The sequence below is a fragment of the Micropterus salmoides genome, unplaced genomic scaffold (genome assembly GCF_014851395.1).
Source record: "Micropterus salmoides isolate LMB-PRFRI ecotype aquatic unplaced genomic scaffold, ASM1485139v1 Ms_hic_scaffold_2, whole genome shotgun sequence".
NCBI classification, from domain to species: domain Eukaryota; kingdom Metazoa; phylum Chordata; class Actinopteri; order Centrarchiformes; family Centrarchidae; genus Micropterus; species Micropterus salmoides.
Window position 1 is genome coordinate 38,038,533 of NW_024041150.1, and position 23,776 is coordinate 38,062,308.

The 23,776-nt window shown below is 40.0% G+C and overlaps 1 protein-coding gene across 2 annotated transcripts; it reads left to right on the forward strand.

The window, feature by feature from the left end:
- Positions 1-3,372: 3,372 nt before the first annotated feature.
- Positions 3,373-23,776, forward strand: LOC119913003. 2 transcript variants are annotated; one of them, XM_038732308.1, is made up of 12 exons: positions 3,373-3,610; positions 9,379-9,458; positions 9,600-9,700; positions 9,833-9,955; positions 10,425-10,536; positions 10,711-10,774; positions 14,625-14,662; positions 15,508-15,692; positions 20,276-20,362; positions 20,508-20,763; positions 22,595-22,699; positions 22,786-23,776. In XM_038732308.1, the coding sequence occupies exons 2-11, from the start codon at positions 9,383-9,385 to the stop codon at positions 22,606-22,608; spliced, it is 1,056 nt and encodes a 351-aa protein (XP_038588236.1). In that variant the 5' UTR covers positions 3,373-3,610; positions 9,379-9,382; the 3' UTR covers positions 22,609-22,699; positions 22,786-23,776. The 2 variants fall into 2 exon arrangements, with proteins under 2 accessions (XP_038588236.1, XP_038588238.1); XM_038732310.1 differs by having other exon boundaries at positions 3,377-3,610; positions 9,603-9,700.

Genomic DNA, 23,776 nt, shown 5'->3' on the forward strand with positions numbered 1-23,776 from the left:
CCCAGTTACCATACGTGATACGTACCAACAGAAGTGAATACGAGCTAGAAGCGCAACTGAATGTACGGGAAGCCAAAAGGTTAAAAAAGGATTGTATTTTTTTCCGAAATCTAAGCGTTTTTTTATTTAATATTTTATTAGAAGCGAGTTTTCCCCATCTGTCAATTCAATCTAGATTATTTATTTTCAAATAAAAAAAAAAAAAAAAAAAAAAAAATAATAATGATTAAAAAAAACAATAAACAATAATATAAGGAACTCTTTTTCTCATATGTATTTTGGTGACATTTATATTGTTAATACATTTTGGATACTGTGTTTAGTGCCTTTTTTCAGGTCAGAGCAACTGCCCTTCAAAATTCCTGTGCACGTCCCTGTACACAATATTATCTTCCCTTGCGTTTCTTCTGCACGGCACAGACCCAGAATAATGCACATGTAGGCCTATATATCTGCAACGTTGTTCTTCTATTCCATATTTATATATTTCTACATTTATTTATGTTGACTGTATGTTTGTCTACATGTAGCACCTTCTCACCACAGCAAATTCCTCGTATGTGTAAAACACTACTTGACAATTAAGCTCCTTCTGATTCTGATTCACTGAAAGCGCCTATTTATGATTATTGCCTTGACCCTATTTATGATTTTAATTCTGGACATTCTTAGGCACACTTGACTTTACTGGTGAACATATTAAACCTTTTGAAACCATTATGTATTATGTGTTGCCTTTAAATACATTTCCTAACAGATAAGTAAAAAAAGTTTTTGGGGGATTTTACAAACATGACTCCACAAAACGTTTTTCAATGCACCCAAAAATATAGCCAGTAGTAGTGTCCATATTGTGAATGACTGATATTTAACGTGTGTTTATAAATATTTATATGGAGAGTGATTTCTAAATAAATATAATTAATATTGAGACTCTTGAGAAATTATTACAAAGAAAGTGAGCTCTAACCTCTTTACAATGTCTGCAGAATGCTGCAAATGCACCCGTCGGTGTTCAAGAGGAGTTGGCAGGAGAGGTGAAGATTTACCTGCTGCGGAACCAAGATGGGTCAGTCAAATAACCTACTGATGTAGGGACTGTGACTGAGGGCATCACTGTTCTCAAACTGCTGCTAGTTGTTGGGACTATGCCTTGGATCGGAAAACCCCCAAGAATCTCAAAAGTTACAGTTTTGAGGTCTTCCAAAAAGTACTGCTGGATCTGGATCCTGGAAACCTTTCAAACTAAATTCAGTGACTGAAAAATTACCTGTGTACCTAAGTTGCTGACTACTGTCTGGCAAGATGGCTGGTGGATTGTCTTAATGTTTACATAAGTGAACATTGGATTTTGGACTGGTATTCAGTTTTGTTGTGTAATTGTTAAATCTCTGTTCTTGGTGCATATTTGCCATATGCAGAGTTCGGTTAAGCCAATTACTCTCATAGCATGGACAATTAATTAGATACACCTGAACAGTCTAATGAAATTCACAGCAGCACCTCTGTGATATTTAACAAACCATTAACATTAAATGTATCATAAAAATAGACTTTACAGCAAAGCACTAGATTGTTCAAGGTGTACCTAAAATTGTCTATTTCTAGAGAATGCACGTTTCGTCTTCATCAGAGTCCACCATGTTACTACAGTAGCCCTGATTGGACAAACCAAACAATGACTCTAGAGAGGGCCTTCCCATTTTTCAGAAGTTTCACTGCCACCGTAGTTTCTCGTGCACACTTGGCCTTAGAGCCGTCTTTGATTTGTCTGTTCTGCACTACTGTAGAAACATTACTCTGAGGAAGAGGACCCGTGCCGTCTGTGCAAATAAAAAGGCTCATTATAGGTGATTATACACTAATGAAACATAGGTTGTGAAAATCATATTCTATGTCTGCTATATTTTGCAAATCTCTCTACACACTGGACCTTACGTTAATTCAAAGGCCAATTGTTCTTGGTGCATTTCACCCATTTTTGAGAGACAGCTTACTAATGTGCAGAGTTGAGCTCACTGTTTTTATAGTGGGTCATTGTTACACGTGTAATTTGTTATTTATATTGCCTTTTTGTAAAGTAAACAGATTGGATAAATACTTTTCTATTTAAAATGCGATGTGTTTTGTTGTGCTTTGTTTTTCTTGAGATATATTGTGTATGTACTCCTGGAGATAAAGGGTAAATATAGCTAAAAGAATTAAGAACATGTAACATATATTTATTTAGATAATTAATAGTTAAATATGTATTGAATTCAGGTAAATCATTGAGTAAATATTGCACATTTGTTTTGTTAAATAATAGTATTGTTTCTAGTTATATCTACTTAGAATTTCAGTTATATCTACTCAAATTTATTAGTGGTTTTCTCAAAGGGTTTCTATTACAGACACTTAAGATTTTAATTAGATCTAGACCTACTCAATTTTATCTTTAGGATACTAAATTTAGTTAGTCAGATCTACTTAATTGTTTTAACTTTCATTTACTACTTCATGAATTCACAGCTTTTAAATTTTCTCAATATTTTTAGGTGTAAAAATGTTTCACCAATAAAATTAAGTTTATCCCAGTAATAGTTTTTAGAGAGACTTTAGAGAGGTGGACTTTTACATCGATGATGCTTGGTGCTCAAACGCAGTCAAGATGGACTCTGTTTCCCAAATGTCAGACTGTTTATTGTGAAGATGAAACTTTCATGTTATCATCTGGTTGCTGCTGTTCATGCGCCCCAGATGCAAATTCAGAAAATGCACTGTGGAGTGTTTGAGGTGTACGTGTCCATCCGCCGTCAACCGCTTATCCTGTGTACAGAGTCGCAGGGGGCTGGATCCTATCCCAGCTGACACTGGGCGAAAGGCGGGGTAGCGTGCACACTGGACAAGCCGCCAGTCCATTGCAGGGCTAAATAACTGCATATGTTTTATTTTTGTGGTGTCCGAACAATAATGCTGCGATGATGTGTTGAGAAGAAATCCGCTTGACACTGTTCTTGATCATAAAAGTTTATTACATCAAGGAATTCAGCATCAATTACAAGCTCTGCAGCAGCTTGGAGAGTGACCCAGCCCGATGGCCACTCTGTCTCTCTGTACATCGAACACAGCTTATATAGGACATGTTTAGGTCTCTGCTAAATACCATATAAGGGCACGGTGCTGTAGGATAAGTGTAAACATCTGTTAGACACCATAGAAGGGTTCAGTCCCTTCATACACACTACTCTCTACTCCCCCTATCACTGGGTCAGAGGTCAAATTCCATAGGAGGGTTCACTCTTTGCACACCCATCAATCATTACTCCCCCTTAAGAGTTCACTGAGCCTCTCTCCAGCTGCAGAGTATTATTTTAAACTGTAATGGTCAAATGCACATATGTTATACACCACATTTTATTTCATATGTTACCATATTTTAATTTCGGCCTACACTTAATAGCCTATGTTGTGTGTGTAGCATGAAGGAACTACAAAATTAGTTTCATTATGCAGCCTTGTGCTGTATAATCACTAATAATCTACCTTGTACCTTGAACCTTAAATAGTCATAAATCAAACCGGCACAGCAGCACATCACACTGGAGAGTCAGCACTCGTTTCACTGCAGGTAAGAGTTGATTTTTAAAGTAAAACTTGTATATTAAATGTTTGATATCTCATAATTTTATAATAGGCCTATTTGAAGTTAAATCAATGTGCAGATTAATTTATGTTATATTAATTTATTCATGTTATGTGAGTTAAAAACAACTTCTTTTGTTTATTAGGCTCATTATGGATAAAGTAAAATTCCATCGTTATTTGGATATTGTGGATTTTTCCACATGTAAAAATGTTCCTGTATTTTATCCTGTTGTAAATTTTAATGAAAACGTTTGGATATTTTCAACTCTGTTTTGCACCCCAAGTCAAAACTATTGATATTAATGTGTAAAAGATGATGAAGTGAATAATTACACGTTTATATAATTCAATGAAGCCGCGTCGTTTGAAAAGCCCCGGATCTCAGAAGGGTTTTTAAAAATCAAACAACAAAAAGCCGAAAATGTAACTTTACTCGTGGAAGCGAGCGAGAGATTATTGTTAATATTTAATCTACTGCAAATTAGCAGAGAATAAAATGATCCAGCTGTAGCTCTGTGTCTGTCCTCTCTGCTCCACCTGAAGCAGCTGTGAGCTGCACTTTATCAGAGGAGCTGAAATGAACTTGTGTGGATTTGTGGTGAGGTCATCACCTGACAGGCAGAGGAAGCATTATACACATTTCATTTCAAAATCATGTTGTGTCTCCCCCTCTTTCCTAATGTAACGTTTTATTTCGCATTGCCTTCCTGGCTCAGGCGATTTCGAAGCTGGGTCATAGGAGGCCTGAGGAGGCGGTTTAAGTGACCAGTCAATCACTCACACACTCACCATCAGTCGCGGACAAAATGTATAGAAATGTTGAGGGAGAAAAAAAGTTGCTCGAGGCCGGTGCAGCTTCTTCTTCTTTGTGCTGCTGTTACTTCTAGTTGAAGGCAGCAGTGATGATGTCTGCAGCTGGGGTGGGTACATCTAATGTAGGACTGCTCTTAATTTCGCTACATTTTCCATTCATACCTTTTATAACTTAACCAGTCTGTAATCTGCATTTTGCTTCATTAACTGAAATGATCATCCAGGCTGTGTGCGCGCAGTTACGCAGTAAAGCGCTGGTCGGGCGCTTGCCACAGTCACAAAGCTGGGCAGATGCAAACATTTAGAAACTCAGGCAAATATCTTTTCAGTTTAAGGCTTTATTGTTTTACTAATACAACTGAAATCTAGTGAGCGCACATCACGGCACTGGTGGCGTCTTTAGTAGCAAATGAAGACTACACATTGTATAATCTATGTCAGACGATCACTGCATTGACTGAGATATATTAAAGGTGTCTTGTTGTTGAACAGAGCATCGCTTTGGACATTAGCCTGTTTCTTTTCTTTAATACACATCGGTTACAATTTGTTTTATCGCGATGTCCAACGGTGAAACGAATCTTTCACTCAGCAGCTACCTGTTATTTATTTTTGAGATGCACACAGAGAGAGAGAAAATATGGGTGGATAAAACAGTCCTGTTGGGTTTTATGCATGACGCACAGCTTCCTCTGTATGTAGGTTTACCTGCTTCAACAAGGAGCTGCTCTCGTGTTGCTGCCAAAATAATTCTTTGCGTTGTGAAGATTATTTAGATGCTTCAGGATAATCAGATTTTTTTGGCAGCCTGTGCTACTGCAAAACAAGCGGTTTGATTGGCTACATCTCTATAATAAAAGGCACAGGTAACAAAAGTTGGTGGGCAGCAAAAGTGATATTTTAAAGTGATCTTATGAACACCTTCATGGAGATTTAAAAAGGAAAATAATTGTAGAAATAGCTAAATTACAGATAATCAGCTTCTTCACTGCATTTGCAGGAATATTTTAATGGGATACTTAAAAAAATACGTCGGGGCTGGGATCCTGCACAACAAAACATGCAAGAATTAAATCTCCACACTAGCATGGATAGTAGTCGTGCAACGGGTTGCAGAATCCGTGGTATGGATCCCTTCCATACAATGCGGCAGGCAAAGTTCATGATGATTTATCCTGTTTGACCTCTCAAAATATCCTTTATTCTGGAAATATCACAGAACCCAGTTAGATTCTGAATGTGCAGAACTTTGAACATGAGCAGAAAACCTGCTGAAACACAGGAGCTATTAAAGTCCAGGAGTTTATAACTGAATTAAATTGATTTAATTAATTATTGATGAGGTAAAAAGGTGCCACATGCACATTTAAAGAGGTTACCTCAATCAGTCACGTCTGCATGTGTGTTGATTCAGCAGTGATGATATTAAAAGTTGATCTACAGGAAAAACATATCTGAAAGCAACCCAGAATGAGAGCTGCTCTGCATTATATTCTGTTACAGTTTTAGTTTTTAAATTGTTTTATTACACCTTTATTAAATCATTAAATCAGAAAAACTCTTTTTCCAAGTGTGTCCTGGCCAAGGCAGGCAGTAGTACAATTGCACATTTAAGATGGAAATAAATAATCAGTTACAAGGTCATAAAACATCAAAATGTTCTTAATTATTCGCCACAATTCAGCAACACCTGAATTTTGTGTGTCCCTTTACATAAATAATCTCCACAATAAATTGATGCAGAAAAGGCAGAAATTGGTGCAGAAAAACACCAGAATGCAGGTAAGTGTTTAACACTCACAATTTTCTGGACGAGTACCACCAGATGCTTTAACATGTGACGGCTGTTCCTGAGGTTGAAGCTTTTTCTGCTGAATGAAAACTTTGTCACATAACTATGAATTAATTCAGAATGGCTTTTTCAAATGTTGAAATTTTATTGGCACATATAATGTAATTAATTCAGTTCTGTTCAGGCAATCAGCAGGTTTTAGGGGCAGTGCAAAATATTATTTTCCGTTGTGTTACTTCTGCACGGCACAGACCCAGAATAATGCACATGTATTTATCTGCAACGTTGTTCTTCCATTCCATATTTATATATTTCTAAATTTATTTATGTTGACTGTATGTTTGTCTACGTGCAGCACCTTATCACCACAGCAAATTCCTCGTATGTGTAAAACACTACTTGGCAATAAAGCTCCTTCTGATTCTGATTCTGAAATACAGGTTTCATTTGGTTGAGAGTTAAATGTGAGGTAATGCACACTCTTGATGCCACTTTTTATAATTGTAAACCGGATTAAGACTTTCAGTCCTCCTTTAGCCACTCGCACTCCTCTTTCAGTTTTCCTCTGTGCTGCTTTTGTTTCTCCTTCCTCCAACTCGCAGGTGCGTCTGACTTATGACATATTTGCCAACTTCCTTTTTGAAGTTTAAAAGAGCTATTCTGTTTTCTTTAATAATATAATACTAATCAACTTTATTTATACAGCACTTTTCTTAACAAGGTTACAAAGTGCTTTACAGAAACAAAATAAAAAACAGGGATCATAAAACACCAGGGATAAAATAAAGTAAAAATTTAAAATAGAATATATAAGTATATAAATAAATAAAGTAAATATTATCAATATCAATTTTATTTATATAGCACACTTAAAACAACCAAGGTTGGCCAAGGTGCTTCACAGGTTAAATACAACAAGACACTACTCACACAGTAAAAGTACAGCAATAAAACATTATAATATACAGTATACGATATATAGTGATAATAAATTGCCAGGAATAATAACAGACTTAACTAGAAATGCCAAAGAAAAGAGATGTGTTTTCAACAGTGATTTAACGTTCGAGAGTTGGGGCCGTTCTGATATTTCTGATATGGACTGGCAGGTTGTTCCACAGGTTAGGGGCAGCTACACTAAAGGCTCTGGTTTTAAGTCTGCTTCTGGGTACATCCAGGAGGAGGAGACTGGTGGATCTCTGCTGCAGTATGAACGTGAAGAAGCTCCGTTAAGTACAATGGAGCCAATCCATTAAGGCATTTAAAAGTTAAAAGTAAGATTTTAAAATCAATCCTGTAATGAACAGGAAGCCAGTGGAGGGAGCGCAACACAGGTGTGATGTGGTCCCTCTTCTTCTTTCCTGTCAGGAGGCGGGCAGCAGCATTTTGGACTAACTGCAGGCGCTGAATCGATGACTTGTCTAAGCCCACATATAAGGAGATGCCTTAGTCAAGGCGGGAAGTTATGAAGGCATTTGTCACCCTCTCCAAATCTTTAGGAGGGAGATAGGTCTTTACCTTGGCTGTAGTTCTCAACTGGCAGTGGCGGATATCTGTTTATCAAATTTAAACGCACTATCCAATACAACACCAAGACTCCTCACAGTTGAGCGGCTGTTTGAAGTTAAAGGGCCGAGAGAATCTACATCAAGCAGTTCAGGGTGTCCAAACACTATCATCTCTGTCTTGTCTCCGTTTAGGTTGAGGAAATTTAGGTTCATCCACGTTTTGATATCCTTCATACAGTCAAGCAGGGGCTGCAGTGAGCCCTTTGTTTTTACATTCAGGGGCAAACAAATTTGAATATCGTCTGCAAAACAGTAGAAAGAGACCTCATACCTCTCAAAGATGGAGGCCAGGGGCAGCATATGCAAAGAAAATAAGATGGGGCCTAAGACAGAACCTTGAGGGACACCGCAGGTAAATGGGGCTGTCTCAGAGGTGGACAGAGAAGCTCCTATCGGTTAGATAGGATTGAAACCACCTAAGTGCAGTACCTTTGATTCCCACACAAAACAGTGTCAAAGGCAGCAGTGAGGTCTAACAGCACTATGACTGCAGAGACTGCTGAGTCAACAGTTAAAATCAAGTCATTAAAAACTCTTAAAAGTGCCATTTCAGTGCTGTGACGGGGTTTGAAGCCGGACTGGAACTTTTCATAAACATTATTATTAATTAAAAATGTTTGCAGCTAGGTAAAATCTAATTTCTCCAGGACTTTAGTTAAGAAAGACAGTTTAGAGATGGGCCTGAAGTTAGAGAGAACAGAGAGGTTGAGATTTTCCTTTTTTAGCAGGGGCTGTACAACAGCTGTTTAAAGGCGGACAGAACATGACCAAACAGGTATTTATCAATGACAAAATACATGGTCCAACGGTATCAAAGACTTCTCTAATCAAACGAGAGGGAATGCTGTCTGAGGGACAATTTGTGGGCCGCAGATGATGGACCACCTCAGATAGGGAGGAGATTGATATGGACTCAAACTGATCTAGGACCGCAAGGCACAGGAGGAGCAGAGGGATCATGGTCACAGGATGTGGTTACAGATGATCGAAGAGCAAAAATCTTCTCAACAAAAATCCCTAAGACAGGGAAGTGATCCGAAATACATACGTTACAGATTTCATTTACATAAACACACAAACCATGAGACAGCAGGTCTAATGTGGATCAGCGTCGGAGGAACAGCACCCGAACCAGACGCTGTCACCAAGGCAGCAGAGGCTTGACCCATCGACAGATGCTGTGAAGCCAAGTCGGCAAGAAGGAAACCGCACCGCAGAGGAGACGAGGATGAGGCACATCCGAGGACCTCAGGTAAGCCTTGAGGCGAACAAGAACTCCGGCACGCTTTCCACGTCTCCTGTGGCGCTTTTTCCGGGGAAGACCACACGGGACACAGCGCATGTAGTCTGGGATGTTGGACAACCATGGGGGGAGGCTTCCAGCATGTTCTCCCAAACCATCTCTAGACAGCCCCAAAGCCTCACGGGACGCTCGGATGTCAAACAAAGTTTTGCGATCATAAACGAGAAGGCTAGTTACATCCAGGCAGCAAAAACACAGAACTAAAGCAGCAGCAAACAAAAGGCAGACGCAGCGTGATGTGCCTCTGCTATAGTGTAAATATGTGTGTGTTGCAGGTAAATGATGGTGTGTGTGTTAGTTCCTCTCCTCTTGACTGTCCTCCTGACTGAGACGTCTGCTTCACTGTCAGCTTCAGGTAAGAAAAACAGTAAGATGGAGATTCCTGTCAGTCACATTAAAATAATAATAACATTTCTCGTTTCCACAGTGGGTTTGTACTGAATAAATATGTAATTCAAATGGCTTTTTCAAACTTAATAATTAAATAACGTGTCAGCAGGGACGGAGCAGGTCTTTTCATGCCCACCTCGGTGGCTCCTGTTTGGGCAGAGATGCTTCGCTTTCTACCCTGTGTGGAGCTCCTGGAGCGATGCCGATGTAAACTGAAGATACAACACATTTAAATTTATACAATAGAAGATTCAGTATTACATGGCTTCAGTGTGGTTTAATGTGTGTGTGTGTGTGTGTGTGTGTGTGTGTGTGTGTGTGTGTGTGTGTGTGTGTTAGTTATTGTGCTTTCAGGCAGCTGGTAAACTGGCGTCGCTTCACACACCAGAGGAGAGACAGTTTGTCCGTCTGCTACCAAACACACACACAACTGTGTGGCTGGGTGGATACCAGAAACAGCAGGTATGGTGTCTGTGTCAGCGTGCTGTGCTCTTGTTCTTATATCAAGACTTTATTTAAACAAACATTACATCTCTCCAGTGGAGGAGAAGGTATTCAGATCCTTCAGTACTGTACTAATACCACACTGTAAAAACACTTTAAGTAGCCTAAGTAAAGTATTAAAAATAAAAGTACTAAAATGTCTCCTGTCACTGTTACACTATAATATATTCTATCACCAGGTTATTATTCCTCATGCATTAATGTAAAGCAGGAGTTTGTAGTTGTTGAGGTGGAACTCATTGGAGCTATTTTGTATCTGACTGCGACTAATGATTATTTTCATTATGGATTAATCTGCTGATTATTTTCTACATTATTGATTTATGTTTGTTATTTGGTTTGTTAACATTTTAATAATAGTGAGAAATACTATCACAGTTACCCACAGCCCAAGGTGACAGTGTCTCTTTGTTTTGCTCATCTGAAGAACAGCTCCTGGTTTTGGAGCGACAACTCCTCCTTCAGGATGAGTGATTGGACCAATCAGAGGCAGAGAAAGACCAACAAGGGCGGGGCTTGCCTGGAAATGGCACCAAAAAGTAAAAGAAAAAAACAAGGAATGAATGGATCAATGTAGTTTATAAATGGATTATTCCTTTTTAAATGAATAAATAATGTATTGTAATTTGTTGTTTAAATTACATAATACTTCATTATTATTCTTTAAAAATGTTAAAACTTAAACTTGATACTTTTGTGTGTTTTCTTTTCAGGTGGAAAGCTGCACAGCGCCCCCTGTAGAGAGCTCAGGTTCTACATCTGCTCCACCACAGCCAGGTAGGCTAAAGTTTAAAAACAATGTTGGAAGTGTTCAGGTTATTTACTTTAAGTGACACAAAATCTGTTGAGTATCAGAGTCAGAATCAGCTGCCGAGTAGGGTTACACATACAAGGAATGTGCTTCCGGTATTTTGGTGCATAACAACAAACAGTAAGTAGAAAGTAGAAAGAAAGATTAAGCAGGTACTGCAATTCAAGAATCATATAAAAATATAAAACTGACAATAAGATTTTAAAAACATTATAAAATGAATAAAGAATATGTACAATATGTTATTTAGAATTACTTTATTGATCCCTTGATTTTTGTCACAATTGCACACTTGGCAAGGCATAAGGAATAGAAATAGATAAAGAGTATATAAATGCAGTCCCCTCCAAAAGTATTGGAACAGTAAGGCAAATGCCTTTGTTTTTGTTGTTCACTGAAGACATTTGGGTTTAAGATCAAAAGATGAGTATGAGACAAGAGTTCAGAATTTCAGCTCTCATTTCCTGATATTCACATCTAGATGTATTAAACAACTCAGGACATAGTATAAATATAAAATATAAAGAAAATATAAAGGAGTGTGGGTATGTACAATATTTACATTATTAAGAATTATTATGGTGAACCAAAAAGGACTAGTGAAGAAATAGCAGCAGACAATATTACACAATATTTATTAAACAGATAATATTGCACAAACGTAGATAATAGTCCAGTTTAAAAACTTACTAATGGCCCGTGTGTCAGACACTTAGAGGGAGGAGTTATAAAGCTTGATGGCCACAGGCAGGAATGACTTCCTGTGGCACTCTGTGGTGCATTTTGGGGGAATGAGTCTTGCACTGAAAGTGCTCCTGTGTGGGAGACACTGTCCAAGATGACATGTAGCTTGGACAGCATCCTCCTCTCTAACACCACTGACAGAGAGTGCAGCTCCACCCCCACAACAACACTGGCCTTATGGATCGGTTTGTTGAGTCTGTTAGCGTCCGCAACCCTCAACTTGCTGTCCCAGCATGCAAACAGCAAACAGGATAGCACTGGCCACCACAGATAAAACATCCTCAGCATCGTCCTGCAGATGTTGAAGGACCTCAGCCTCCTCAGAAAATAGAGACGACTCTTGCGCAGTTCCTGTAGAGGGCTTGAGTGTTCTTGGCCCAGTCCGGTTTATTGTCCATGTGCACTCCCCGGTACTTGTAATCCTCCACACTGACTCCCTGGATGGAAACAGGGGTCACTGGTGCCTTTGCTCTCCTTAGATCCACAACCAGCTCCTTAGTCTTTGTCACATTGAGCTGCAGATGGTTCAGTCTTGAGTCCCCACCGCAGCTCTGTACTCAGCCTCGTCACCGTGCTGATCCATCCAACCACCGCAGAGTCATCAGAAAACCTCTGAAGATGGCAGCATCAGGGCTTGAAGCCTTATTAGAGTGGAGTCTCCTCAGCTGTCTTCTCACCTGGTCAGCAGTGAGGCACACAGAGGTCACAGGTGGGGGAGAGGAGGAGTCGTCAGACAGGAGAGAGCTGTTAACCTGAGAGCCAGAGGAGGAGGAGGGGAATAGTGGGGTTGGAGGTGACACAGCAGATGAGTTAGTGGGCGGGAGCGAAAGAGTCAAATCTGTTAAAGAACAGATTAAATTCGTTGGCCCCGTCCAAGCTGCCTTCAACTCCTGCTGCCAGTCTGTCTGAAGCCAGTGATGTTCCTCATGCCGCTCCAGACCTCCCTCATGTTCCTGCAGCCTGTTGCACCAGCGATACGCAAGTTCTACCTTAAGTTAGGGTCCAGGTGTAAAGTCCACACTAAAACATACATTGAAACTAGTTAGTTTGAGACTTAAGTTGTGTCAATGTTTGGTTGCACCACCGAGACGTAAGGTTCATGTTACCTACTCTGGCGTAAAGTCTATACCCATCTAAACAGTGTCGCAGAAAATCACGTTTACACATCCCATGGCCAATCAGAGTTTATTAGGGTTTTGTCATCTGTTTGTCTCTCTCTCTTTGAACATTTTGCAATACTGAAGAGGCTAACGGCTAAAAATAGCAACAAAACACCTACAAAAAAAACAATTATGATTAGGTGATAATCTACAGCTAGTCCAACAGTGACATCGAGTGGTAAAACCATTAACTACAACATAGACGTAATTTACGTAACGAACGGTAAAGTATAAGATGAAATTGTAACATTAAAACTTATCTACAGGTAGGAGCCATTGTCCCCCTCATATTTCAAAATCTAGGTTTTGTCCACCCTACTTTTCTCCAGCGATTTCTGAGTTGGCTAGGCGAGAAGGTTTACTGTGAGTGACTACTCAATCAATCACACACTCCGCATCAGACATAGGCTAATTAAATGGTTGAAACGCAGAAAACATTGTGTAGGCCAGAAACATCCGACACATCGCAAAGGAGGTGCTGAAAACTTAAGGTAGAGGAAATAAGAGTTTGCTGGAGGCAGGTTCAGCTAAGTGCCTCAATATTACAGACTTTTTTTCTGTGGTACTGTTATTACAGCCTACCTGAAGACAGCAGGCAGCAGGGTGTGTAGTAACTTGTTACAAGTAACGCAAATTCGCAAAATAAATAAATAAATAAAAATAAGTAATGGCCTTTTCACGTTCATTTATTATTTATATTTTTACTCTTTAATCCAGTATTTTCTTTGGGCCAGTAATCTACTCTTAATTTTGCTACATTTTCAATTCATTCCTTCATAACTTAACCAGTCTGTGATTTGCATTTTCCTTCGTTAACCGAAATGGGCTGTCATCCAGGCTGTGTAAGCTATGTTACGCAGAAGATCCCAGTCACCACCTCTTAAAAACGATGCTCTATGACAACCACTCGACTATTTTATGGAGGATTTTACACCTATTAAGGATTAGGTGTAAGATTTAAGTTGTAACTTATGTCTACGTTGGACATATTTCAGCTGGTGCAACCCTTAAAACGTAAGTAGCACGTAAACTCCGACTTAAGTTAGAAATTGCGTTCAAACTAGGATAAGTTTGAACTTACACATAGTTGGTGCAACCCAGAGCTCCTGTACTTCTCCTCCTCCCTGATCTTCACCTTCAGGTCCCCCTGAATGGCCCTCACCTCCTCCCTATTCCACTCCTTTTTGCATTCAGGATGTCCTTGATGTCCTTTGTTACCCATGTTTTATTGTTTGGGTAACAATGGAAAGTTTTTGCTGAGACAGTGCAGTCCACACAGAAGTTTATGTAGTCTGTGATACACTCAGTAAGCCCATCTACATATGTCCTCTCCATGTGGCTCACAGAGTGCATCCCAGTCTGTCACCTCAAAACATCCCTGTAGTGTCTCATAGGCCTCCTGACCATCTCCTCACTGTCCTTGTGGTCGCAGGCTGCCTTTTCACCAGAAGCACATAGCAGGGATTGATGTGAACCAGGTTGTGGTCTGACCTGCCCAGGGGGAGGAGGGGGAAGAGCTGTATGCATCCTTAATATTAGCATACAGCAGTTCCAGGGTCCTCTCCTCTCTAGTATGACAGTTCACATACTGGGTGAAGTTGGTTAGTGTGGTGGTCATGGTGACTTGGTTGAAGTCACCCAAGATCACTAAGAGGGCACTTGGGAGTGGATGACATTACAGGCTGACGTCGGGTCGGCAGAGGGTTGAATGTAAACCGCTACAGCGATGGCACGTGAAATTTCCACTCTAAAGCAGCTTCCTGTTAAAGCTTTAAACTGCAAATGTATAAGAATAAAGTAAAAGGTCCTAATGTGTGATGATCGACCACGTGTGTCTGAATATGTTAGTTTGTCATTGTGTGTAAAGCCAAATATTAAGTGGTTGTTTGTAATCTCCTCTGTTTATCTCCAGCTCCTCTTCTGAAGTCCTCCCCAGCGACAGGAAACCAGGTAACAGTTTACTGATTGTTGTTGCATCCCAGTACGTATGGCAAAGAAATTACTGTTGGACCATGTCTGACTTTGGAAATACAAGTTTGACAAAACAATCACAACTCAAAGTCTAATTACTACCTTTTTCCAGATCTTTCCCACTAGCAACTTTTACTAATCACTCGCTGCAGAGTAAAAACCGGAAACACTTCTTTTGGTGTGTTCACATCAGAGACTGCGTGGTTCACATACAATGCGAAACAAAATTTCGCTTCACATTAATTGTGCAAGTTTGGCCGCTGAAATATTTGATCCTAATCTGGTAATAGGGTGGGATGCACCAAAAATAAACATTTAGTTGTGGTTTAATTACAATGAACGGATCAAAATCATGGCAAAATAACTACTCGATGATGCAGATTTGCAGGTTGAGAAGCGAGAGTGAAGATAAATCCACTTTTAATCCCCAAAATTAAAATATAAAAGTTAATTCAATAAAAGAAAATGAACTCTGATCTCCTCCTGCTGGGAAACGGCTCCGTCTAGAGCAGAACCGTCTGCAACTCCTATTGTTCATTTTTCCAGAAGCTCCGGAGCTGCCCCTGGCTCTCTCCTCCACAACTCCCCGTCACTCAGTAGCTCTCAGTCGGCAAGCAGAGGCTCTCTCCCTCCGCTCCACCCAAATCTCTCCAACACAACACTTTGTAAAGGCCCGTGATACATGCAAAAACCTAAAACTTCAAGAATGACATCATGTCTTTAAAGAATGAAGCACCTGCTTTTGTAACAAAATGCAGCAACAACCAGTGAACCTGTTGGTCACATAGGAATATGATTTTGATTTATTTCCCTCTGTCTCTCAGGCTTAGTCCCCAGTGTGAGTCTGTTTGATGTTGTTTGGGGCAACAGCGACTCGTTGGCGGAGGAGATTCTCCGCTCGTCCTCCTTCCTCAGGGAGCTCCGGTCCGGTCAGCTGACCCAGCGCTGCTACAACAACTTCATCCAGCAGGAGGCGCTCTATCTGCACAGAGTCAGCAGCACACTGGAGGTCAGAGGTTTTTGATTTTGCCTGGTTTGCAGGGCCGGCCCTAACAATGTTGGAGCCCAAGCAAGATTTTAAAGTGGTATTGAAGACTTCATTTCCTGCATTCTGGTGATAATGTATGCACCAATTTCTGCCTTTTCGCCCCAATTTATATTGGATAAGTCTTAATATATGGAAATTCAGGCAGCAAGTGACAAAATATGAAAAATTAACATGATATAATGCAGTAAGGCTTTCAGGCATTCTGTAGCTATTGCTTTTAAATGTTTTATGCTGTTGATCAACTATTCTAATATAATAAAATGCTTGCTGAGTCAGCACAAATGCAGGCGTGATTTAGTCTTCCCTCCTGTTTTATGTCTTTTGTTTGGGGAAGTAACTTCTTTAAATGTGCATGTGGCACCTTTTCATTTTGCTGGTTTGTCTGTTTTTCTTTCTGTCTTTCTACCTGTTCATCTCATAGCCTTTTTTTCTTTACTAAACTATACTCTAATCCACTGATGACCGTCCACTCTCTCATTAGTCTGTGATTTTAAGCTCTTTCCAGCTCTTCAGCCTCTGTTAGTGGAGTCTGTATGTTTCCAAGATTTTCCTACAACATCTCTAAACTTTGCACTTCAACTGACTTTTCACTTTGTATCTAGGGTCTTGTAACACTCCTACTCTTGGTCTCAAGGTTTTCAAACCTTCAAGTAAGAAACCACACTTATTAAATGCACGTTTTATAATAATAACTTTATTTATATACCACTTATCAAACAAAAGTACAAAGCACTACACAAAAAGTAACGTAAAAAGGGCACGTAACATAAGATACAAAATACAATAAAAGTAGAAATAGAAATCACAAATGGGTAAAACAGATTAACTATAAAAATAAGGCTAGAATAAATAGCAACTAAAATAAAACCTAAAGATAAACAGGCAGCTCAGTTAAAATCAGGATGTGCCCTCCGATAATGCTTAATGCTTTCTGTTGTGTTGGAGTTCAGTTGAAGAAAGTTATTTGACATCCAGTCTTTTATATCTGCCAGAAATGCCTGGCAGATATAAAAGACTGGAGGGAATTCAGCATATTCAGGTCAGTGGGCTTCAAGAGAATATATAAGTGTCGTCAGCATAACAGTGGAAAGAAATACCATATCTGCGAATCACTTCAACCAGGGGGAGCATATACTGTATATGGAGAATAAACTGTACCAAGAATTGACCCTTGAGGCCCAACGTAACACTTCCTATTTGACAAGTATGAAGTAAACCAGCTCAGAACAGTTCCTGCAGCCCATTCTCACTCCCCAACCTGTCACATATGGATGCATGGTCAAGACTCATCAGTGTTTGTTCGTGATGCACTCAGGATCCCTTTAGTGTCATAGTTCAACGCAGTGAGGGAATATATATAAAATATAATATTTAACACAAAAGACTGAGTAAGGAGGTGCTACATACATGCAGCTTTTCTACAATCACATTCACAGCTGCTAATATGTAATTTTGCTAGGGCTGTTTTCCAGTTTTCCCAAGTGGGCTATAAGGTCCAGCATTGAGTAAGATAGTGAATTGAAGGAATTGATAAAGTCATTTGAGGGCGCCCCATCAGGAAGCAAATTATCAAAAGAGTTCAAAAGGGTACAGAATTTATTTGCTCTCTGTTTATTTAAGAAGCAGGTATATTTCTTATTCACAGTTAAAATTAATAATTTCTTGGACTGATATTGACATTTCCTTAATCTCCACAGATTGTATTTTTACACCAAGAAAGACTAAGAACCAGGTCTAAAGTGTGGCTATGACACGTTGTTGGAAGTTAAAAGAATTTGTGATGATGTCATTGGATGAATCGTCAATGTGCATATTAAAATCGCCACAATTCAGAATTCTATCATGTCAGGATTGTGTGTGGTTGATAGGTTGGTGGACTCAAATGCAGGACACTGAGCTGAGCAGGTACAGTTCAAGAGGTTTATTTAAACAAATTACACACTTACAGGCAGAGTGGCTGAGCTGAGGCTTTCCAACATAAACAGAGTCCAAATAAAACAAGGTAATCCAACGGAAATCCAAAATCCACAGAAACAAGCAGGCTGAATACATCCACATGATATCAGACAGAGCATTACAAGCTACACACTACATGAGACAGAGCGTCTACATGCTAAAATGACCAGACAAGGACTGAAGACACACAGCAAACATGTAACACCGGGGACTAACGAGCAGGCAGGCAGAGAGACAGCAGGGGAAAATATACAGTGGGTACAGAAAGTATTCAGACCCCTTTAAATTTTTCACTCTTTGTTTCATTGCAGCCATTTTCCAAAAATCAAAAAAGTTCATTTTATTTCTCAGTAATGTACACTCAGCACCCCATCTTGACAGAAAAAAACAGAAATGTAGAAATTTTTGCAAATTTATTAAAAAGAAAAACTGAAATATCACATGGTCATAAGTATTCAGACCCTTTGCCGTGACACTCATATTTAACTCAGGTGCTGTCTATTTCTTCTGATCATCCTTCAGATGGTTCTACACCTTCATTTGAGTCCAGCTGTGTTTGATTATACTGATTGGACTTGATTAGGAAAGCCACACACCTGTCTATATAAGACCTTACAGCTCACAGTGCATGTCAGAGCAAATGAGAATCATGAGGTCAAAGGAACTGCCTGAAGAGCTCAGAGACAGAATTGTGGCAAGGCACAGATCTGGCCAAGGTTACAAAAAAATTTCTGCTGCACTTAAGGTTCCTAAGAGCACCGTGGCCTCCATAATCCTCAAATGGAAGACGTTTGGGACGACCAGAACCCTTCCTAGAGCTGGCCGTCCGGCCAAACTGAGCTATCGGGGAGAAGAGCCTTGGTGAGAGAGGTAAAGAAGAACCCAAAGGTCACTGTGGCTGAGCTCCAGAGATGCAGTCGGGAGATGGGAGAAAGTTGTAGTAAGTCAACCATCACTGCAGCAATCCACCAGTCGGGGCTTTATGGCAGAGTGGCCCGACGGAAGCCTCTCCTCAGTGCAAGACACATGAAAGCCCGCATGGAGTTTGCTAAAAAACACCTGAAGGTCTCCAAGATGGTGATAAATAAGATCCTCTGGTCTGATGAGACCAAGATAGAACTTTTTGGCCTTAATTCTAAGCGGTATGTGTGGAGAAAACCAGGCACTGCTCATCACCTGTCCAATACAGTCTCAACAGTGAAGCATGGTGGTGGCAGCATCATGCTGTGGGGGTGTTTTCACCTGCAGGGACAGGACGACTGGTTGCAATCGAGGGAAAGATGAATGCAGCCAAGTACAGGGATATCCTGGACGAAAACCTTTTCCAGAGTGCTCTGGACCTCAGACTGGGCCGAAGGTTTGCCTTCCAACAAGACAATGACCCTAAGCGCACCGCTAAAATAACGAAGGAGGGGCTTCACAACAACTCCGTGGCTGTTCTTGAATGGCCCAGCCAGAGCCCTGACTTAAACCCAATTGAGCATCTCTGGAGAGACCTGAAAATGGCTGTCCACCAACGTTTACCATCCAACCTGACAGAACTGGAGAGGATCTGCAAGGAGGAATGGCAGAGGATACCCAAATCCAGATGTGAAAAACTTGTTGCATCTTTCCGAAAACGACTCATGGCTGTATTAGATCAAAAGGCTGCTTCTACTAAATACTGAGCAAAGGGTCTGAATACTTATGACCATGTGATATTTCAGTTTTTCTTTTTTAATAAATTTGCAAAAATTTCTACATTTCTGTTTTTTTCTGTCAAGATGGGTGCTGAGTGTACATTACTGAGAAATAAAATGAACTTTTTAGATTTTTGGAAAATGGCTGCAATGAAACAATTAATGAAAATTTAAAGGGGTTTGAATACTTTCCGTACCCACTGTAGATGTAACAGATCAGAATAATAAACAAATTAATTCAGACACAAGCAGACGGATCACAAAAAACTACAACCAACAGGGAAAACAGACTGAAGCTAGGATTAAACACAACGCCAAAATAATGCAAAACACAGAACTAGGACAAAATACAAAGACATTAACTAAGACACAGAACTAAGAACTGAGGCAAAGAAAAACAAAAAAAGACAAAGCCAGGAGCATTCTCAGGCGGGTGCCCTGAGGGCAGAGCAGGGGGGTCATAAAGTTCACAGCGACGACAAAACAGACAGAGCAGGGTTAGGGAACAGGGAACAGGGCAGGTAAGGCGCTCTGCCTAAGACACAGGGCAGGGCAGAGGGGCAGAACAGTTCAGGAGGCCGACCCGGATGTCGACTGAAAAGGCTGGGCAGATTAGGGTAGCAAAACAGTTCAGGAGGTCGTCAAGACCCGCCCTACTCTGCTTCTGATTGGCTAGTAGTCTTTCACTATAGGTACTGCTCACGAGGATGCTTCACTCGGTAGCTTAAAACGAAGCGTTCAACAGACATGAGGAAAAGAGGAGCTGCAGCAATGTGCAGTTTGACAGAAAAAGAAAATTAAACCATGTAAACCTGTTCTGGTACGACCCCTAAATAAGATTAGGAACCTCAAAATGGTGAACTGGTGTGTCAGGGTTTTGATGTAAGCGTCATGTTTTTGTTCCTGCAGACCCTGATGTGTAGTTTACAGGAAGCAGATGAGAACACGAGATCACTGCTGCTGGACACACTCAAACACTACAGAAGCAGAAACCAGGTGAGACAGACAGGGCATTTTTGGTCACTAGTAAGAAGAATTACAGCCAATCATTTTAAAAATGCCCATGTAAGCACCTTGATCAAAATAAATCAGATGAATGTGAAAAAATTGTAATTTAGTTTTTCATTGTCTCCTCCTCCAGAGCCTCTTCATTTCACCTCCCCCACAGTGGCTCCACTTCGCCCTGCAGTCTTTCCACTATGTGGTTTTGGAGCAGCCGTCTATTGGCTGGTGGCCCTGTCGGCCCGGGCCTGCCTCCAGGACTTCCTGGCCAGGGAGCAGCTCTTCTCTGAGCTCAAGCCTGGTTCCACGCTGGTGTCTGGGTCTGAGGTTAAGGCTGGCAGCATCTACCAGCAGTGGAGTGAAGAGAGTCTCAAGGAGGTTGCCTGGATGCGCAAGTACATTAACTAGTATAACATACTGTGTTTCTACATGCAGGTGCAATGCAGGTGTGAATGCCTAGGCTAAATGAACAGGCGTAGTCTGTAATAATGCTTTGATTTGATGTGTTCTTATGAGCTGTATAACAAGCCTAAATTCAGCCTTATTTTTTCAGCTGGGCTGTGTGTCGGCGTTTCCACATATTAAAGCCTTGTGCACAGAATAAGTGATCGTTTCAACTCAATTTAAAGAACTTCAAACATTACATTTATTATTTAACACACTTAAAAGTATTGCAAACATTGTTCTACATTAACTTGATAAAGCAATGAAACGTAAAATCCATTCATGCATTCTACTAACAAGGTCTCGCTAACAAGGACAGTTACATGAGAGAAAGAATTAGAGCTGGAAGGTCAGGGAACACTTGTGGTCAGCTAATGACTAAAAGCTAGACCTGTCTTGCCTTTCCCAGTTATCAATTAAGCCCCATAAGAATATTCTTTCACAGTCCTCGGTTTGTTAGAGCTCTACGCTACCGACACTAAGGCTGTCGGTTTGAATCCCACTGAGGTCAAATAGAGTAAAAATCTCACGTGATTCTCAAGTTTTGAATCTGACCATATCAGGAAAATGAAACGATACATACATGTTTATTAAGCAGATGTTTCAGCGATGATTAATTTAGAACAATGAGCATAGTGATAGTAGAAGGTATTAAAACAAGAGAGAAGACAATCTTATCCAAAGTTATGCATGTACTTTGAATTAAACATAATGTATTTTGAATGTGAAACATGTCTTTCAACATGTTTTTGTTGTACTCAGACAATGTCAGATGTACTTACAGTTGTTAAGAAAGGTTTTTATTGATGATGTGTACTAAAAGTCGTGAACTATTACCACATATGGCACTTGTGTGAATAGTACCGTAGCAACAGAAAAAACTGTAAAACAAGTAAATTGAAAAGATACCATTATGTTGTGTTTTGGTGATTAAAACTTGTGTTCTTATGAGATTTCACGAGAAACTTATATTTTAAATCAACGGTTGTTTAATGAGAGATGTTTACAATCCCATTGAATGCACAACAGCAAGCTTTGAATGAAACACTGGCTGTGTTACAAGTGTGATGGGTTTGGAGTTTTGTACTAACAGTGGTAAAATATTACCACATACTTGCGTAAATAGTACCATTGCGACAGAAAAACAACTGTAGTACTATGAAGCCTGTGGGACGGTTTTATGGAGGCTACGGCAAAGAGACACTACTGAACAGGGGGATGTAGGAGCCACGTTGGGGCTAAAATTAAGAGCGTGTTTGTGTCTGCTGCACATAGTTTTACTTTTCTTGTGTAAAAACAAGCTGTTTTCTTCTTTGTTGACTATTTTTAACCAGGACCAGTTACTTCCTGGAATCTCCGCTGGTCACCTGGCAACTGCTCAGAGGCCCATAACCCCTGTGAAATAGCAAATTGTTGTTTTTAGACTTCGTTTTTTGTACAGATAGAAAAAGTGAGATATAATGTATTAAATAATTAGCTTTAGATGTGCTGGTAGGTGGATTTTGTTTCCTTTGGATAGAGTCAGACTAGCTGTTACTCCCTGTTTTCAGGCTTTATGCTAAGCTAAGCTAAGCTAAACTAAGCTAACCAGCTGCCGGCTACTGCTCTATTTACATATAGGAAAATATCATCAGTCTTGTCATCTAAATCGGTGCCAGAAAGTTAGCGATAGTATTTTGTTCAACAGCAAAAGAGTCAGGTAAAGAAGATTAGGTACTTGATTTATGTTGTCCTAATTTATCCTTTACACTGTGTGTGTGTGTGTGTGTGTGTGTGTTACAGGTACAGAAAGGTGATAGGGGAATACCAGGATCAGATGGACGTGTTCAAAGCCATAAACATCTTCAGGCAGCACATGATGAACCAGAAGAGTTTCTACAAGGCTGTGTAAGAACATATCAGTCATTCTATCTGAGGATGTATCTGTCTATTGATCAGTGTGGGTCTTTAATATTTGTGTGTTTCTGCTGCAGAACCTGTGATGTAGAGGATAATGAATGATGAAGAGGAGGAGAGCAGGGGGGGTTGCTGATGAACCTGAGTCACCAAATCTTACATTATATTTCCTTATTTATTTTTTAAATTCAGCTTATAGTGTATGAGATAACTGTACCAGAAAAAAACATCTAACTTAGAAATACAATTGTAAACAGTAGCAGTGGTGGTAGTGGAAGTACCAGCTGTAGCAATATTACTACATTAGTAGTAGTACATATCAAGATATTTAGATTGCTTTGTTCCCATCAATCCTCACCAAATAGCCTCTTCTTTACAAGATACACTCAATCTGTCTTTATTAACAGTTTATGTACTACCATCCTTCAAAGCAGCAGGCACTCTTGATCCAGGTTTTAGCTAACTACAGACCTACATCTAACCGCCAAACAGTTCTAACTTTCTACATAGTTTATTTGAAGATTTTCAGTCAGGATTTAGAGTTCATCATAGCACAGAGACAGCACTGGTTAAAATGACCTTCTAATTACATCAAACAAAGGACTTATTCTCTGTACTTATAATGTGCATTGATTACGATGTTGACTACCCGATGTTGACTACACAGTGTATTCTATCCTGGGAAGGATGAGCAGGCAGCATTAACGGTGTGGTCTGTTGAAATGTAACTGGAGAGATGGTTACTGAGTGAATATTAACATTCCTAAATACGATCCATAACATTACTGTTAACTGGGGATTAATTTCAGTATGGCTAATGTACCCTTTCACCCTTCCCCAAACATAAGCTAAACTATAGAACACAGAGACATTTTGACTCATCAGTCCTCACCACCTGCTGCCTGGGAGAGACCTTGCTGATGCAGTAGCTCTACCTTGTGTCTGGCTGCTGTGCTTTCTCTTGCCATGGTGTATAACTCTTAAAGTTAACTGTAACTGTCTTACCCAACAATGCTTTGGAAACACTGTTCTTGAAACCTTCATGCCAATAAAGCCCTTTAAATTTAA